Here is a 12,826-nt window from a genome sequence, read left to right as displayed (position 1 = left end):
TGCCCAGTAGAAAAATAAAGAAAACTCTTCGAGATGTTCTGAAAGTTTTTATTTACTGAAATCATAAAATCTCCATAGTTTCTTAACCTTCCACATTGGAGACTTTCGTAAACGTACGGTAACAAACTAAATTATAGGAGTATAAAGTCTACACAAATTCAGTCTTGACATAACAGGATGAAGGATTTTATTTAGAAAATTGTCTAAAAACATAAAAAAGTTGTTGATCGACACACACAAAAAAAGGTTTTTGGTTTTTAGAACCAGCCATTCAACCTAAAACTGCAGTTTAAATTACAGAAATGTCAATGTAGTTCACAATCGCAGTTTTTCCCACTCATAACATTATACAAATGAGTTTTAAAATTTATATACATTGTATTGCACAAGATACAATCATGAAAAGAGTTTTACAGATACATGTATCTGCTCCAACATTCCACTCAAGACGCAGTTTATCAATAAATTAAAATCCAATGACACTTCTGTGTAATAGAAGATTAGGTTCTCAATTACTTTTCAATTTCTTAGATTTAAACGCTTTGGAGATCAGAAACCTAGCAATACTGTAGAGAGCTACACAAAAGATCACTACTACAGCCAGCACGAAGGCAATGACATCTAGCAGCAGGTACTGGTACCAGGTCAGGTCTTTTGCTGCACTGCGCAGATGTGGAGCGCCGTTGTGGCGAAGTACGTATTCGATCCACCAGATAGCTTTAGGCAGACTCTCTTCCTTATGCTCACGATAGACGGCTGAGAACTGCTTCATTGTCTCGCTGAACCTGTAGAAGGAAGGACGATAGATGACAACGCTTTTTTTCAAGCCTAAAAAGTGGTAACAGTTCGTCAAGAGTAAGTACAAGAGTCAGCACAACTGAGTAAGTTAGAATCAGAAATATTGAGTTTGAACGTTGCTTTACAAGCGGATAATACAAAACAGAAGGTGGGTAGGCAAATATTAGAAGCTACAAGGATTTATGAATAAAACTGGGAAAACTTGTAATGGTAGAGAAACCACCATACGATGTCGTAACAGCCTATGAATACGTATTAGTTTTTACAATGACCTATCAACAACGAATGATGAAACTGGTTTTCTAGAAACCAAAGAGAGTATGTTCTAAAGTAAGCAGGTACAAAAATGTATGTCCATTTTATTTAACTCACAATGATTCAAGGAACTTGGGGAGCGTTCCAGATTCCGCGATACCGGTTTTGAGGTAACATGAAGTGATTTTCACTTCCACATAGTTCTCTCATTATCAAACCTACTGAACAACAAAAATTCCAGTTAAACTGAGGTGACATCATAAAGGATAAGATACTTGAGATGGTTCTTGTACATGTTACACTAAACATATTTTATATCTACGCTAGAGTGTAGCTGGAGATCACACAAGGAGAACAATGCTGGTGTTATTGGAGTTTACCTGTGACACTTGGTATTGATGAAAGAAAAATAACTTCACAAGTCACATGGCAACCCACGACTAGCCATCCTGCCAATTTACGATTTTCGGTATGGTAGCTACCTGTTTAGGATAACAATAAGACAATTTTGTTTTTGAATTTTAACCAGAAATGTTGGAGATACAGTGGGATACAAATTTCATCAGGTCATACCACCAGCCGGAGCAGCTCCCACAACAAAAACCAAAGCTTTTAAATGAGTTCTGAAATTGTAGACAGAATGTCCTTCGGAGTCATTTCATATCCACACTAAAGCAACAGACTTTTGATGACAGTTAAATAATTCAATCAGTACGTTAACTCTGATTGTCCTCACTGCGGTTAGACTGTAACAGGCGTCCAGACTCTCCTAGCCTCTTATTTTCGTTTCCGTTCCCATGTATTAAGATTACCGCAGGTTTCAAAGCGGTCAATGACATCAATTCTGCCTTCACGTAGAAAAACGTACACAGATATTAACCGTGTGTCACAATTGCGAATCGTGAATCGTCATATACAGAGTAGCATCGTCAAAACACAAACCATTCCTGCAGCTGCTATACAATTCACTCGACCATTTTTATGCAAAAAAAATAGAAAATGATTGAACTAAATAACCTACTTCAAATGATGCTGATTTACTGACATGCTGTTGTATTTTACCTTTTGTCTTCAATAAGCTTGCGAATGGCGTCCGGAACTGAGTCTCTCGTGACGTCCCAGAATTTGAGCTCAATGCCGATGCCTGCGTCGACCATTTTCGCCACGTTGTGGTGCTGGTCGCCAAAGAAGGGAATCCCCAGTAGAGGAACCCCGTGATAAGCTGCCTCGTTAAAGCTCTGCAGACCGCCCTGAGTGATGAACACGCGGACATTCGGATGTGCTGTAAGCCAGAAAACAGAAGTCACTCAAACTTCACAGTAGATCAATAATCGATGGTGCAAGAGAAGATCAACAGTTAACAGCCATTTCGGTACAGCAGTTTTGTTTCCACATTTACTGTTATATCGAGGGTCACTCCATAAGAAATGCACACTATTTTTGTAAAAATGCAGTTTTCATTTTGCATGTGTGAAAGTTTTACAGTGTGTAGATACATCCTACCCGCTTGTTTTCAAACTTAGTTCAACCTGTTCCCGTGAGTGGCGCCGTCACAGCATGTCTCCAAGATGGCTGCTACACTTGACCTTCGTCAGAAGCAACGTGCTGTCATAGAATTCCTGTGTTGCGAAAACGAGACAGTGGGAAACATCCACAAGAGGTTGAAAAAGGTCAATGGAGATGCTGATGTCGATCGCAGTACAGTTAGTCGCTGGGTTAGCTGGTTACGTAATGAAAGTGGGCACGGCAATATTCAGGATTGTCCTCGCAGCGGCAGGACTCGTACCGTCAGAAACAACGTGCTGTCATACAATTCCTGTGCTGCGAAAACGAGACAGTGGGAAACATCCACAAGAGGTTGAAAAAGGTCAATGGAGATGCTGATGTTGATCGCAGTACAGTTAGTCGCTGGGTAAGCAGGTTACGTAATGAAAGTGGGCACGGCAATATTCAGGATTGTCCTCGCAGTGGCAGGACTCGTACTGCACACACTACAGACAATGTGCAGAGAGTTAACGAACTGGTGACTGCTGACAGACGCATCACAGCGAACGAATTCCCACGTTACATTGGGATAGGGGAAGGAAGTGTTTGCAGAATACTGAAAGTGTTGGCGTTAAAAAAGGTTTGTGCCAGGTGGGTTCCCAGGATGTTGACATTGGTTCACAAAGAAACAAGAAAAACGGTATGCAACGAAATTTTGGAACAGTACGAGAATGGTGGAGACGAATTTCTTGGAAGAATTGTGACAGGTGATGAAACATGGCTCCAACATTTTTCACCAGAGACGAAGAGGCAATCAATGGAGTGAAATCATGCAAATTCCCTCAACAATAAAAATTCAGCTGGTTACGGTGTTTTTCGATTACGAAGGACTCTTGCTTGTGGACATCATGCCAAGTGGAACCACCATAAATTCTGATGCATATGTGACGACGCTGAAGAAACTTCAAGCTCGACTCAGTCCTGTTCGGCCACAACGGCAAAAGTAGGATGTTTTGCTGTTACACGACAATGCACAGCCACATGTCAGTCAAAAAACTATGGAAGAGATCATAAAACTCGAATGGACAACACTGAAACACCCGTCTTACAGTTCTGACCTGGCTCCATGTGACTATCATCTCTTTGGGAAACTGAAAGACTCTCTTCGTGGAACAAGGTTTGAAGGTGATGACTCCCTTGTGCACACTGCCAAACAGTGGCTCTAACCGGCTGGTCCAGAATTTTACCGTGCGGGTATGCATGTTCCGGTTCCTAGATGGCGTAAGGCAGTTGAGAGGGATGGACATTATGTGGGGAAATGAAAATGTTGTTCCTAAGGATGTATCTACACACTGTAAAACTTTCAAACATGTAGAGGAGTGACCCTCGTATCATCAAGACAAATGTTCGTAGAAGTAAGAATGTATGTCTTGGATAGTCCTAGGACGAGTTCCAGCGTCATTTGAGCGTTAGCTTCGCTTGTATTATTTACCACTGGGGTCTGTTGAGATTTTCAGTTCGTCCCATTTCAAGAGGGTCCTATACTGATTAAAGCAACTCAAGGAGTGATGGGTCGAGAGTTTTGTAAGCGACGCCCGTCATAGGGAATTACAGTTCAACAGAAGTGTACCAGCTAATTGGATGTGGCAACTGAATACAAGTACACTTCTCTCCCGGTATAAACGATTTCACTGTTCACGAATTCGATTATTGTTATTGTTTCGTCCGTTAATCTTGAAATTGGTAAGACTGAATTCATATCCCTGGCACATGTAAGATATCCTCTTCGTTTCATCATGCCACGTTCTTTTAGGCCTGTCCCTGCGATTGTTTCCTTCCGCTATCACTTCAGTGTTAAAAAAAAAAAAAAAAAAAAAAAAAAAAAAAAAAAGGTTCAAATGGCTCTGAGCACTATGGGACTTAACTTCTGAGGTCATCAGTCCCCTAGAACTTAGAACTACTTAGACCTAACTAACCTAAGGACATCACACACACCCATGCCCGAGGCAGGATTCGAACCTGCGACCGTAGCGGTCGTGCGGTTCCAGACTGTAGCGCCTAGAACCGCTCGGCCACCCTGGCCGGCGCCCTTCGATTTTCAGCAAGGACTCTTGTCACAATTTGTGTCGAACCATTGTGTCTCTTCATGTGACTTTGTTTTTTGTTAACATTTTTTCTCGTTAACTCGTTGGAGTACGTCTGTGTTTCTTTAACGCTCTGTCATTCTGATCTTTAACACTCTCCTCTAACGACACATGTCAAAAGGTTTCAAATCATTTCGTTTCCCTTTGCCTCATTGCCCGTGTTTTGCGCTTGTGTAGAGGAGTGCTTAGCTCCTCGTGCATTTTTTCCTGATCTTAGCTTTGAATTTTCGGATGTCAGCAGCTCATATGGATTGTTTATACTATAGAAAAGAACAAACAGCACTTACATTTTTATTCCCTATTTAAAGGTGAAACACTCACGGAAATGATTCAGCGTCTTCATAATATTGTGACACGGAGTCGGGATGCAGAATGCTCGAAGGAGGGATCGGGGGCTGAATACCGTGTACATCGAGTGCAGTAACAGTCATGAACCTGATTGTACAGCTAGTTGGTGGCAGCAGCGTTGCTCTGTTGGAAGCTCACATGACGTTGCTCTTAGTCGAGGAAATCTATTTGAGGCTGATAATACTGAACGCGTTTCATCGTAACTATTTCATCATTCAGTTTGCAATAACTCAGTATCTCTTGGAAGTGATCTGGGACTGGCAGTAGGAACAATATTTCAGAATGAAAGTGTTCTCCGGCTTCTCTCGACGGTTAGCTAGATAAAAGCTGTAAGTCATTTCCACATCAATTTAATCTTAGTGGTTTTTTTTCTGGTTGCGAGACCGGTTGCTCTGTGATGGTTCTGTTGCTGTTGTTTCTTCACTCACTGAATCAGTAAGATGCTGAATATTGGAAACAGTAGTACCACCATCTTTTGCACTTTACGAAAGTGAAGCTGTGCAAAGAAAGATACGGCGTTTTTCGTGAAACTGCTGTGCACTTCATCTACATCTACATGACTACTCTGCAATTCACATTTAAGTGCTTGGCAGAGGGTTCATCGAACCACAATCATACTATCTCTCTACTATTCCACTCCCTAACAGCGCGCGGGAAAAACGAAGACCTAAACCTTTCTGTTCGAACTCTGATTTATTTTATTTTGATGATCATTCCTACCTATATAGGTTGGGCTCAACAAAATATTTTTGCATTCGGAAGAGAAAGTTGGTGACTGAAATTTCGTAAAAAGATCTCGCCGCGACAAAAAACGTCTGTGTTGTAATGGATTCCATCCCAATTCGCGTATCATATCTGCCACACTCTTTCCCCTATTGCGTGATAATACAAAACGAGCTGCCCTTTTTTGCACCCTTTCGATGTCCTCCGTCAATCCCACCTGGTAAGGATCCCACACCGCGCAGCAATATTCTAACAGAGGAGGAAAGACTGTAGTGGAAGCTGTCTCTTTAGTGGACTTGTTGCATCTTCTAAATGTCCTGCCAATGAAACGCAACCTTTGGCTCGCCTTCCCCACAATATTATCTATGCGGTCTTTCCAACTGAAGTTGTTCGTAATTTTAACACCCAGGTACTTAGTTGAATTGACAGCCTTGACAATTGTACTATTTATCGAGTAATCGAATCCAACGGATTTCTTTTGGAACTCATGTGCATCACCTCACACTTTTCGTTATTTAACGTCAACTGCCACCTGCCACACCATACAGCAATCTTTTCTAAACCGCTTTGCAACTGATACTGGTCTTCGGTTGACCTTACTAGACAGTAAATTACAGCATCATCTGCGAACAACCTAAGAGAACTGCTCAGATTGTCACCCATGTCATTTATATAGATCAGGAACAGCAGAGGTCCCAGGACGCTTCCCTGGGGAACACCTGATATCACTTCAGTTTTACTCGATGATTTGCCGTCTATTACTACGAACTGCGACCTTCCTAACAGGAAATCACGAATCCAGTCGCACAACTGAGACGATACGCCATAGGCCCGCAGCTTGATTAGAAGTCGCTTGTGAGGAACGGTGTCAAAAGCTTTCCGGAAATCTAGAAATACGGAATCAACTTGAGATCCCCTGTCAATAGCGGCCATTACTTCGTGCGAATAAAGAGCTAGCTGAATTACACAAGAGCGATGTTTTCTGAGGCCATGCTGATTACGTATCAATAGATCGTTCCCTTCGAGGTGATTCATAATGTTTGAATACAGTATATGCTCCAAAACCCTGCTGCAAACCTACGTCAATGATGTAGGTCTGTAGTTCGATGGATTACTCCTACTACCCTTCTTAAACACTGGTGCGACCTGCGCAATTTTCCAATCTGTAGGTACAGATCTATCGGTGAGCGAGTGGTTGTATATGAGTGCTAAGTAGGGAGCTATTGTATCAGCGTAATCTTAAAGGAACCTAATCGGTATACAATCTGGACCTGAAGACTTGCCCATATCAAGTGATTTGAGTTGCTTCACAACCCCTAAGGTATGTACTTCTAAGAAACTCATGCTAGCAGCTGTTCGTGTTTCAAATTCTGGAATATTCCATTCGTATTCCCTGGTGAAGGAATTTCGGATAAGTGCGTTCAATAACTCCGCTTTAGCGGCACAGTCGTCGGTAACAGTACCATCGGCACTGCGCCGAGAAGGTATTGACTGCGTCTTGCCGCTTGTGTACTTTACATACGACCAGAATTTCTTCGGATTTTCTACCAAATTGCGAGACAATGTTTCGTTGTGGAACCTATTAAAGGCATCTCGCATTGAAGTCCGTGCCAAATTTCGCGCGTCTGTAAATTTTAGCCAATCTTCGGGATTTCACGTCCTTCTGAACTTCGCAAGCTTTTTCCGCTGCCTCTGCAACAGCGTTCGGACCTTTTTTGTGTACCACGGGGGATCCGTTCCATCTCTTACCAATTTATGAGGTATGAATCTCTCAATTTCTGTTGCTACTATATCTTTGAATTTGAGCCACATCTCTTCTACATTTGCATAGTCAGTTTGGAAGGAATGGAGATTGTCTTTTAGGAAGGCTTCTAGTGACACTTTATCCGCTTTTTTAAATAAAATTATTTTGCGTTAGTTTCTTATGGATTTGGAAGAAACGGTATTGAACCTAGCTACAACGACCTTGTGATCACTAATCCCTGTATCAGTCATGAAGCTCTCTATCAGCTCTGGATTGTTTGTGGCTAAGACGTCAAGTGTGTTTCCGCAACCATTTACAATTCGCGTGGGTTCGTGAACTAATCGGAAGATGTTTTCTGACTACCACCGGTTTTGAACAAGTATTTCTGCCAACATATCGAGGGAAGGTTGAAGTCCCCACCAACTATAACTGTATGAGTGGGGTATTTATTTGCTACGAGACTCAAGCTTTCTCTGAACTATTCCGCAGCTGTATCATCGGAGTCTGGGGGTGGGTAGAAGGAGCCAATTATTAACTTAGTTCGGCTGTTAAGTATAACCTCCACCCATACCAATTCGCACGGAGCATCTACTTCGACTTCACTACAAGATAAACCACTACTGACAGACACAAACACTCCACCACCAATTCTTCCTAACCTATCTTTCCTGAACACCGTCTGAGACTTCGTAAAAATTTATGCAGAACTTATTTCAGGCTTTAGCCAGCTTTCTGTACCTATAACGATATCAGCTTCTGTGCGTTCTATTAGCGCTTGAAGCTCAGGGACTTTTCCAGCACAACTACAACAATTTACAACTATAATTCCGACTGTTCCTTGATCCAAGCACGTCCTGTATTTGCCATGCACCCTTTGACATTGCAGCCCACCCCGTACTTTCCCGAGGCCTTCTAACCTAAAAAACCGCCCAGTCAACGCCACACAGCCTCCGCTACCCGTGTAGCAGCCGGCTGAGTGTAGTGAACTCCTGACCTATTCAGCGGAACCCGAAACCCCACCACTCTATGGCGCAAGTCAAGGAATCTGCAGCCAACCGTCTGAGCCTCTGATTCAGACCCTCCACCCGGCTCTGCACCAAAGGTCCGCAGTCGGTTCTGTCGACGATGCTGCAGATGGTGAGCTCTGCCTTCATCTCGTAAGCAAGACCGGCAGCCTTCACCAAATCAGATAGCCGCTGGAATCCAGAGGTAATTTCCTCAGATCCAAAGTGACACACGTCATTACTGCCGACATGTGCCACCACCTGCAGCTGGCTGCACCCTGTGCTCTTCATGGCATCCGGAAGGACCCTTTCCACATCAGGAATGACTCCTCCTGGAATGCACACGGAGTGCACACTGGATTTATTCCCCTCCTTCGCCGCCATATCCTTAAGGGACCCCATTACGCGCCTAACATTGGAGCTCCCAACTACCAATAAGCCCACCCTCTGCGATTGCCCGGTCCTTGAAGGCTGAGAATGATCCTCTGAAACAGGGCAGGCAGCTGCATCTGGCTCAGCCAGAGACAGTGCCTGAAAACTGTTTGTCAGACGCACCGGGGAGGCTTTGTGATCAGCCTCCGGGGACGTCTTTCGCTGCCTGCCACGCCTTGGAACGACCTCCCAGTCAACCACAGGCGAGGGCTCAGCTCTACTGCGGGCAGCAACCGGGGCAACCACAGCGGCAGACCGATCTGGGGACAGACGGGACGAGGTTGACATCCCCGTGATACCCAAGTCCGGCTCCCCACAGTGGTGCCCATTGGCAACAGCCTCAAGCCCCGCGATCGCAGTCAGAGTCGCTTGCAGCTGTGAGCGAAGGGATGCCAACTCAGCCCTCATCCGAACACAGCAATCGCAGTCCCTGTCCATTCTAATCGATGTTGAACAACAGTTACTGAAACACGAGTCCGTGCCTAGATAACGCAAGCGAAACACGCAAAGAATGTATCAACTAACCTGTACAAATGCCTAACGACTGCGCTACAATCTGTCTGAATTTACGATTACAGTAACTAAAACTCGAAATTACACCTTCTATACGAAACTCACACGCAATTTATGTAAGAATTTACCAAGTAAACACTAAAGCGCGATGCTACAATTCTCAAATAGTATAATACGCCCGAAATATATGAATTAAACAATGCAAGTACCCAAAACCACGCAAAGAAATTAAGAATTAAACTATATAACAAATGAGTGAGCTAGAAGTATACGACTTGCTGCTGCAGCTGCTTATCCAACGGCGGCACGGAACACACTCGGGCCTCAATCATTTTGTTTCCCAGAAGTAGTAGTCTTTTACGTTTCTTTTCTTCCTGTGCAATTTCAAATCTTTAAATGACTAAAGCACTTCTTACTTTCAAGTATCTAGCCTCGGAAAACGAATTTGGTGATTTAAACTCGACACTTGGGTGCCGTATTGTTTGTCCTATAGAGAGCCGCGTTTGGTCTACCGAATAACCCAAAATAATCAACTTATTGTTACGCAAACCAAAAGAGGGAGAATGGAAAACAATGGAGGAACACTTCAAAGGCATGCAACAACCTAACATTTATGGATCCTATCGCTGGAAAACACGTAAGTATCATCCACCTAATTCGTAGCAAATCACATTTTTTTAATCACAGGAGATATTCTGCAATTGTATTGTTTTGTATCTGTGATGCAGATTACAAGTTTATCATCATTATTGTCACATGCAGTGATTCGACAATTTTCAGAGACTTCCCACCTGCCAGAAATATACACGAGAAGAAGTAGGTTTGTTTTTCAGAAAATCATTAAGTGGTTCTCTGCAAATGGGCTCTCATTAAACTTTGACGAAACACAGTACATACAGTTCCACACAGTAACTGGAATGACACCATTAACAAATATAGACTTGGATCAGAAATCGGTAGCTAAGTAGAATACTCAAAATTTCTAGGTGTATGCATTGATGAAGGGCTGAAGTGGAAAAAACACTGAAGATCTGCTGAAACGTTTGAGTTCAGCTACTTATGCTATTAGGGTCATTGCAAATTTTGGCAATATACATCTCAGTAAATTAGCTTACCACGCCTATTTTCATTCTCTGCTTTCGTATGGCATCATATTTTGGGGTAACTCATCATTGTGTAAAAGAGTGTTCATTGCACAAAAGCGTGTAATCAGAATAATTGCTGGACTTCATCCCAGATCATCCTGCAGACACTTATTTAAAGAGCTATAGATCTTCACTGTAGCCTCATAATATATATATTCACTTATGAAATTTGTTATTAACAATCTGAACGAATTCAAAAATAATAGCAGTGTACATGGCTACAACACTAGGAGAAGGGATGATCTTCACTACTCAAGGTTAAATCTAACTTTGGCTCAGAAGGGGGTAAATTATGCTGCCACAAAAATCTTTGGTCACTTACTTAATAGCATCAAAAGTCTGACAGATAGCCATATAGCATTTAAAAGGAAATTAAAAGAATTTCTTAATGGCAACTCCTTCTACTCATTAGATGAATTTTTGGATATAGTGAGTGGGTTATTTCCCCAACTCCCACGTTCCAAATCATTACGAAGTGTCATATTCATGATCTATGTCACAAATACTAATCTAATCTAACCTAATCTAATCTAATCACTACTTTTGCGTATAGAACTGTTTGTTCATAGAGAAGCTACACATCTAAATATAGACCCCAGTGAACTTATATAAATAATTTTTCGTCCTATAATTTTTTTATTCATAGTGTTTCGCAATAAATGTCAATAAATTCAAATATTACCAGAAAATATATGTTTCACTTTACACAATTCTGTAGAGTAAATGGCATAACACCATTGATGAATATAGACTATAAACAGAAGTCTGTTGCTACGGTAGAATACACTGTGAACGGAAGTCTGCTGCTAAGGCAGAATACCCAAAGTTTCTAGGTGTATGCATTGATGAGAAATGGAATTGGTTGAAACAAATCGATGATCTGCTGAAACGGTTAGGCTCAGCTACTTATACTATCAGGGTTATTGCAAATTTTGGTATTAACACAACAGTAAATTAGCCTACTATGCCTATTTTCATTCACTGCTTTCATATGGCATCATATTTTGGGGATATTCGTCATTAAGAGAGAAAGTATTCATTGCACAAAAGCGTGTAATCAGAATAATAGCTGGAGCCCACCCAAGATCACATTCCAGACATTTATTTAAGGAACTCCGGATATTCACAGTACCTTCGCTATACATATATTCACTTATAAAATTTGTCATTAATAACCCATCCCAATTCACAAATAACAGCGAAATGCATAGGTATAACACTAGAAGAAAGGATGATATTCACCATTCTGGATTAAATCACACTTTGGCGCAGAAAGGGGTGAATTATGCTGCCGCAAAAATCTTTGGTCATTTGCCAAATAGTATTAAAAGTCTGACAGATATCAACCAACATTTAAAAGTAAATTAAAAGAATTTCTTAATGATGACCCCTTCTACTCAATAGATGAATTCTTAGATATGAAGTAGTAACTGGAAGAAAAAATTAATTAATTATTTTGTGTAAAGAAAACTTATTTTAAGCTGACACGTTCCACATCATTACGAAATGTCGTATTCATGATCTATGGAACAAGGATTAATTTATGTATGTATGTACGTATGTGTATATCTGTATGTATCTTTGCTATAACAGAGACTGTTTTCCACTATCGATACCGAAGAATCGAGTCATATGGTGGTGGCGAATAAGAGACGGCGATTGTGGTTACCGTCGGCTGATGGGTTGAATTTTCGTACGTAAAGACACGGATGAAACATTTAAATTAATATGTGCGCCTTATCAATGTGAACTGGAGAAAGACAGTGATTAATACTGGACGAAATCCGAGCATTCCTGCCATTTTATTCATGGAGGAACGAAACCAGTTTTCGCGCGTGCAGTGGACGCAGATCGGTTGGTTACTGGGAACACTATGCATGTGAACCATCACATTTGAACCTTTACATCGTTGTGCTTTTGTGTGAACAAGCATTGAACCGTGTGGTATCACTGATCTGAAACTGTTTCGCAGGTGCCAAGGAGTAAGCAACTGTATAGACAAACATACTCCTTAAATACGCCAATGCCGCGTATTTCAAATAGTGTCCATTCCGAAATTACAGTCTCATGACATCAGACTCACGACTGTAGCGACTGTGTGGGAGATGCAACAGATGTATAACGGATCTCGAGATCGCCAAATACCAGCATGAGTGTAATCGTTGGAGCAGCAAAAGCAGGGATTTTTAAAACTGGAAAAAAACTTTAAAGAATAATATTGTCCCAGTTGCGTTG

General features: G+C 41.7%; 1 protein-coding gene across 1 annotated transcript in view; it reads right to left on the bottom strand.

The window, feature by feature from the left end:
• Positions 1-34: 34 nt before the first annotated feature.
• Positions 35-12,826, bottom strand: part of LOC126354281 (UDP-glucosyltransferase 2-like) — a 58,425-nt gene continuing 45,633 nt past the window's right edge. Inside the window, exons 6-7 of the mRNA XM_050003824.1 lie at positions 2,116-2,335; positions 35-785 (exon numbers count right to left, since the gene is read on the bottom strand). Of these exons, the coding sequence (XP_049859781.1) occupies positions 509-785; positions 2,116-2,335 (497 nt within the window). The 3' untranslated portion in view covers positions 35-508. The remainder of the gene's footprint in view (positions 786-2,115; positions 2,336-12,826) is intronic.

The sequence above is a fragment of the Schistocerca gregaria genome, chromosome 3 (genome assembly GCF_023897955.1).
Source record: "Schistocerca gregaria isolate iqSchGreg1 chromosome 3, iqSchGreg1.2, whole genome shotgun sequence".
In the NCBI taxonomy this organism is placed as follows: Eukaryota; Metazoa; Arthropoda; class Insecta; order Orthoptera; family Acrididae; genus Schistocerca; species Schistocerca gregaria.
Note: the sequence above shows the minus strand (reverse complement) of the source record. Positions and strands in the feature narration are given on the sequence as shown.